Source organism: Gadus macrocephalus, chromosome 8, assembly GCF_031168955.1.
Source record: "Gadus macrocephalus chromosome 8, ASM3116895v1".
Classification (NCBI taxonomy): domain Eukaryota; kingdom Metazoa; phylum Chordata; class Actinopteri; order Gadiformes; family Gadidae; genus Gadus; species Gadus macrocephalus.
The window spans coordinates 21,823,347-21,830,209 of NC_082389.1; the positions used below are offsets into that span (position 1 = coordinate 21,823,347).

General features: G+C 51.7%; 1 protein-coding gene across 1 annotated transcript; it reads left to right on the plus strand.

The window, feature by feature from the left end:
* Window positions 1–864: 864 nt before the first annotated feature.
* LOC132463680 (TOG array regulator of axonemal microtubules protein 1-like) lies at window positions 865–6,161 on the plus strand. Its single transcript, XM_060059978.1, has 11 exons — window positions 865–1,333; window positions 1,582–1,706; window positions 1,838–1,960; window positions 2,316–2,551; window positions 2,903–3,061; window positions 3,158–3,284; window positions 3,377–3,467; window positions 3,796–3,971; window positions 4,100–4,325; window positions 4,414–4,500; window positions 4,768–6,161. Exons 1-11 carry the CDS (start codon window positions 865–867, stop codon window positions 4,992–4,994), a joined length of 2,046 nt encoding a protein of 681 aa, XP_059915961.1. The 3' UTR covers window positions 4,995–6,161.
* The last annotated feature ends 702 nt before the right edge of the window (window positions 6,162–6,863 follow it).

The window sequence follows — 6,863 nt, forward strand, 5'->3', positions numbered from 1 at the left end:
TATTTATAATGTACATGTGATGTACTCAGCAGGTTATTTTTCCCAACATTAACTCTTGAATCGCATGTACTAAGACCTGATGGGTTAGTGGTCAGAGAACAACTCATTAATGCGGGGATAAGGGGTTCGATTCCTTAATGAAGCTAGCTTTTTTCTTTCATATTGGACTGGATGTTTGTATGCCATTTTGCGTAACTTGTAGTTTATGATGAAGAAATGTTACTGGGGTTAAGGTTAGGGTAACGCTAAGGGTAAGACACAAAGTGTTTTTGCAACACAATATTTCTTACAATAACAAAGTCCAAAGTTTTGATGACTCCAGTAGGAAACTTAAGATACCTAGAGAAATGCGTGAGTGCTCACAAAACATCAACAAGTCAGCAGTGTGGTACAGGGTGATCATTTCTGATATACAGTACAAAAGCTGAAACTATTAGCCAGGAGTGGGAAAGACGCAGACGCAGAAATCAATAAGACGCACCAACACACAGTTGCCTGTTGCAAAATGGTTCAGAGTTTAATAGAAATAGTTAGGGTTAGCTGGTATGGCGTTATCTGGTATGGCTATAGCCTAATGTTAGCTTAGTTTGTGTTGTTTCGTCATGTTAATCGCTAGTAATATTAAGTCATTTGTAGAAATATAGCCTATCATCACAGACTGTAGGAATGTCACCCACCCTCCATCGCGTACGACACTGACGCTCGTAATCTGTAGTGCAAGGGAGTTCGTGCACAGATCCCTGAGACAAACGGCTACGCGCACACATGCAAACCCATAGCGAGTGACGTAGGACGTAAAGTCCCGCCCAGGTCGAAGTGGCGTCGATTTAGAGAGTCCCTCAACTGACCCCTGCTTCCATCATGATGGCGGACAGGGAGTCCTACACCGAGATGACCAGGCTCGTCCCCGCCCCCCCTACTGAGGCCAAGCCCCCGGGCCTTAACCCCCGCTACCCTTGTAGGGCTAGGCTGCCCTGGTTGGCTGCCCCAGCTGGTGGCAGCAATGAGAGGATCGTCCTCCGCCCCCCTGCTGAGGCCAAGCCCCCGGGCCTTAACCCCCGCTACCCTCGTGGGTCTAGGCTGCCCTGGTTGGCTGCCCCACCTGGTGGCAGCAATGAGAGGATCGTCCTCCGCCCCCCTACTGAGGCCAAGCCCCCGGCCCTTAACCCCCGCTACCCTCGTGGGGCTAGGCTGCCTTGGTTGGCTGTGGCTGAGGAGGCTGATGGCCAGGAAGCCTGGATCACGGCGGCCCACTCCGACACCGTGTCCCCCCGTGCACGGGCTCTGGGTGCCGCCTCGAGCCAGGGGACTTCCCCGGGCCAAACCCCCCCAAGTGAAGAAGTAGCCCAGGCTTTTATTTGTTTCAATCCCTGAACTCAAGCGGCTTGTGTTTGGGACAGGCGTCTATTTGGAGCAGGCCTTTAATTCCTTTGGATTTTCCTTTTGGTGAACTGATGCTCTATCTATTGGCGAAAGTTGGTAATGCTTGCAAATACGTCTGTGACGTTGTCACGCGAACCTGGCAAGGCGCCGGCGTCTAATTGAGACCGGCGTTTATTTTGCAAACGTGTGTGTGTGCAGATGAGCCGGCCCAGGGCTCCCTCAGCGGCCCCCAGCGAGACCCACCAGAGCCCCCCGGGCCCCACCCCTTTCACAAACCTGAGCTGGCCATGACACAGCCTCACTCTCATCAGCTCAGAGAACTTGTGAGACACACACACACACACACACACACACACCACATACACACACGCTCAGAATTTGCCCACAACAACACACACACACACAAAGAATTAGTCGAAGCAATCCGAACTTGTGTTTCATCTGACTGACCTGCTGTGGTTCTGAACGCAGGGAGGAGAAGATGGAAGGGCTCATGGTGCTGCGCAGTCTGGCCCAGAACCACGTGGACACGCTGCTTCCCAGGCTCCGCGACGTCTGCCTCGCCCTCGTGCAAGAGGTAGCTCCCCCTCTCTGGGCCTGCTCCCTGGTGCTCTCTCTCTCTCTACCGCGTAACATGGAGACCAGCGCCTCCAGTGTTCGGGCGTGTGAGTGGGCGGGCGGCTGGGTGTGGACAGTCACTTTCTGCAAGTGATAAACAAACTCAATTCTGTCTACAGCTTAGTCTATATACCTCGCTGTGTGCAAAGCCATCCCCATCAATTCTACCCAATAGAACGAGTGGTTGATTGGACGTGAACAAAGTTAGCAAAACACAGCCTTGAATGAAGCGAGGAGTGTGAAACGTACTATAATGTAACGCATGCATTTCATTCATATAGCGCTTTCCAAGACACTCAAAGAACCTTTTTCAGGTGAAGAACCTGCGTTCGGGCGTGTCCCGCGTAGCCGTGTGCACGCTGGGCGTCCTGTACTGCCACCTGCAGCGGGCCATGGACAAGGAGGTGGACACCACGGCCAGGGCGCTGCTGCACAAGGCGGCCGAGAGCAACGCCTTCATCCGGGAGGAAGTGGACGCGGCGCTGGGCCACATGGTGCGGCACTGCACGCCGGCACGCTGCATCAACGCCTTTCTGGACGGGGGTTTGAGGTCAGGGCACAGACACGCACACGCACAACGCAGACACAAACACACTATATTGCGCCATGTTATGTTTTCTAGTATATCTACCACAGCATCGGTATTGCAAGATCAAATCTGTGATTTATATAAAGTACAAAGAATCAGCAGCAGATGTAAACGCACAACAGAAAAAATAGACATTTAAACAGGACTTGAGTGTCGAAGGAAATGTTTCTTACATCCTTAATCTGCTTTGGACTGCTCGGTAGGATACTCCAGAGGTCTAGCCTTTGTTTCCTTATCTCCATCCGTTGTGTACTTCTGTGGTTTGTGTCTCTTTGTGTGCGTCCTTCATGTTGAGCCTGTGTGTGTCTGCAGCCACCTGATCGCGGCGGTGAGGAAGTGCGCCGCCCAGCACCTGGCCGACCTACTGGAAAGGGTGGGCGTGGCCCGCCTGCTGTCCGGAGGGAAGGACGTGATGGACAGAATCCTCCCGGCCGTGGTCAAGCTGGCCCTGGACTCCTCCCCGGAACCCAGGCACGTAGAGCCCCCAGTGGCTTCCTGTGTTGGCTGAAGGCTTTGGCGTGTGTCCAACGGCTCGGTGACGTGCCGGTCTCACTCCTCCCTCTTCAGGTCCTTTTGCCGCCGGATGTTGCTGTTCCTGTCCTCCCACTGGGACTTTGATAGCATGCTGGAGAAGAACATCCCGACCAAGGACCTTTCCGCCGCCCGCAAGAGGGTCAGCGGACTCAAGGCAAAGGTAAAGAAGGCCCCGCCCTCTCGCCCCACCCTACCGCTTGGTGACGGGTCTTGTGAACGTTGTTGTTGTTGTGTTAGTTGTGTCAGGGTCAGGGTCTGGGTGAGACGCCCCAGACCCCAGCCTCGCTTCCTGGCAGTGGCACCGTCAGGGCCTCGACGCTCCAAAGGAAGCTCCCCAAACCGACCATAGTCCCCAGCCCCACCACCACCGCCACCCCGACCAACACCACCACCACCACCCCCAGGTGAGACTCCTCCCAGACACATGACAGCCACCTTTGAAATATGTTGGTGAAAGTAAAAGCCTTACATATGCTATGAGTTCAGCTCCTCTCTCGGGTTCGTGTTCCAGAACACACATGATGGCTTTTGTTTGCAATGTCTCTCCTATATTTATTTATGCATTTGTTCGTTTTCTCAACTAAGAATATCTTTTATCTTATTTCCAAGATCATATATATATATATTTAGTAAGTACGTATGCAATTTCATGACATTATATTTTGTGGTACCCTCCAGGGAGCCCAACAGCAAGTACAGCTCCAAACCTCAGGGGCCCATCATCGACATCAGGCAGCTCACCGCTCTGCTGGAGTCCAAGGACTTCAGGGAGCGCATCAAAGGCATCGACCAGCTGGTGGCCGACTGCCAGCACAAGCCCAGCATGGTCGTCCGCAGCCTGTTCCCGGTCCGTAAAACCCCCCCACCGCTCGTAAACGCCCACTACTTCACACTCGCCCTTATCCCCTTTCCTGGTGGGACTCCCTCCTGTCCCCTTTTTGTTCACCTGTTCCCTGTTTCTCCCCGCTCCCCCAGGTGTTTGACGCCTTCAGAGACCGCCTGCAGGAGTCCAACCGTAAGGTGAACCTGTACGCCCTGGAGGCCCTGCAGGGGATGGTGCGCCTGCTGAAGGAAGACCTGTCCGGGGTGCTCAACCACCTGGTGCCCGCCATCGTGGACAACCACCTCAACTCTAAGAACCGCGCTGTGTACTCGGCCGCCACAGGGGCCCTCTGCGAGCTGGTGCTGAACCTTGGAGAGGGCCCGGTGGGGAGCTGTCCGGAACACGGTCCGGTCTTACCACGGCGTTATCGTTGTTACTCATGTGTTCTTCCCTTGCCCCTCTCCAGACAGCAGCCTCCTCCTGGAGCCTTTCTGCTTCAAGGCACAGGTTCTTAGCGGCCAAGCAAAGGTGGATCTGATCGAGAAGGTTGCAGGTTTGTTAATGGCTAAAATGTTTGTTTGTTTTGTTTTTTGCAATGATCAGCACCAAACATACGTATATCATTGTGTGGCCAATCAAGAGGCATCTGATCCGCTCTGCTCTGCCGCCTCCATCTCCTCCGTCTCTTCCTATTCCTCGTCTCCTCCTCTCCTCTGTCTCCTCCTGTCTCCCATTCTTTTGTCTCTCCTTGGTTTCCTCCTCCTTCTCTTCCTCTGTCTCCTCCCCCCTCCTTTCCCTCCGTCTCTTCCTCCCCCCCCAGAGCTGGTGACGGAGCTGTACCCCCGCCGGCCCCAGCTGGTGGAGCAGAAGGCGCTGCCCCTGCTGTGGGGCCTGCTGGGCCCGTCCAGCGGCAGCGTGCACCGGGCGACCACCAGCCTGTGCCGAGCCCTCCACCATCAGATGGGGCCCGGCCTGCGGCAGAGCGGTGCCTCCCAGCCCCCGAGCGTCGGCAGGGACCTCAACCAGCTGCTGAGAACCATGTCCTGAATAAAAAATGACGTAAGGACGGGAACGAGAAGAATCACTGCTCTCTTTGCACTTTTACAGGTAGCTTGTTTTGCACTTTAACAGGTACAATTTACAATTACAATTAGGGCATTTTATCCAAAGCGACTTACATCGGATAATACACACATTGACACACCGACGGCAGAGTCAACCATGCAAGGTGACAGCCAGCTCGTCAGGAGCAGTTAGGGTTAAGTGTCTTAATCCGGGACACATCAACACTCAGCTAGGAGGAGCTGGGGATCGAACTAGCAACCTATTACAAGACAACTGCTCTACCTCCTGAGCTAAGCCAATCTGAACAGGTAGCCTCTCATCCTGTTATCAAAGCCTGGGGCCTCATTTATCAACCGTACTTACGCGCAGATTTGTGCGTAAGGAGGGCGTAAGATAATTGCCACGCAAAGTATGGAATTCACCAAAATGTACTTATAGGTAGGAATGCGTGTAAATTTAAGCACAGCTCTAGCCATGCTTACGAACAGAATCTAGTGGTAGAAAAGTGATATTACAAGTGCAAAGCAAAGCATTTAAGAGTGTCAACGTCTGCATTAAGCAATCGACATCCACATATGTCCCATGTTTACTTTAATTAGAAAACATCCCATTACTCCTTTATCTAATTAAACAGACAAATTACCTAATTGGTGTCAAACCCTATAAAAGACAGCTGTGAGAAATGTTGGAAATCTAGTGCAATGGCTTATCTTGCGTTATTGGAAGACTTGGCAAACCATGCGCTCCGCAGGGAGCGCGTTTTCAAAGATTGTGCTGATCTGCTTGGAGAGAGCACAGAGTGGCTTCTTAGTAGGTACCGCTTACCAAAGAATGTACTGCTGGATTTGTGTCGTGACTTAGGGCCAATGTTGGCTCGAGACACGAGACTCACAAACGCAATCCCTGTGCATATCCAACTCCTTTCCACCCTGGGATTTTTAGCTGCCGGCACGTTTCAGCCGGTTGGAGGTTGGAGACATATCCGGCATTTCTCAGCCATCGATGAGTAGGACCATGCCGGTGGTGTTGGACGCAATTATTTCCCTGGCCCCAAACTACATCCAGTTCCCTTACAGAGATCCCCAACAAGCCAAAATCAAACTGAGCTTTCACGCCATCGCCGGATTCCCAAACATAATTGAAGCCATCGATTGCACCCACATAGCCATTAAAGCACAGTCAACTAAAGAATTTAACTATGTTAACAGAAAGGGGTTTCTTTCTGTCAACGTGCAAATCTTTTGTGATGCAAATCTGTCCTTGTTAAAGGGGACCTATTATGCTTTTTCGACTTATGATCTCTAAACGTTGTTATAATGATTGATAGTCATGTTTAACCATACACAAAAAACGAGTGTTTAGCGCTCTGCACAGCCACCCCAGACTGTCAGCAGGGAATACGTCGAAATGCATGTACGTCATTATTTGACACTTTAGTATGGTTAAACATGACTATCAATCATTATAACAACGTTAATAGGTCATAAAAGTAAAAAAAAAAAAACTTTAAACGTTGTTGCGCGGTGGCCTGGAGGAACACTCGACTCATTCATCATGCAGAACAGCTCTGTTGGTGTGCGTCTCCAAGAAGGCGCTGTGGAAGATGACTGGCTCATTGGTGAGTATTAGGCTACAACATGTTTAAAATACTATTGCTGGGTTATGTACAGTTGTTTAAAAATATATCATTAGGCGATCAAGGTTACCCGCTGAAGCTATGGCCGATGATCCCCTTAACCAACCCGAGGACCCAGCAGGAAGTATAACCGGTGTATAACCGGGCCCATGCGCGCACGAGGAGCACCGTTGAGCGAGCAATAGGCCTGCTGAAAGGGCGATGGCTGTGTGTTA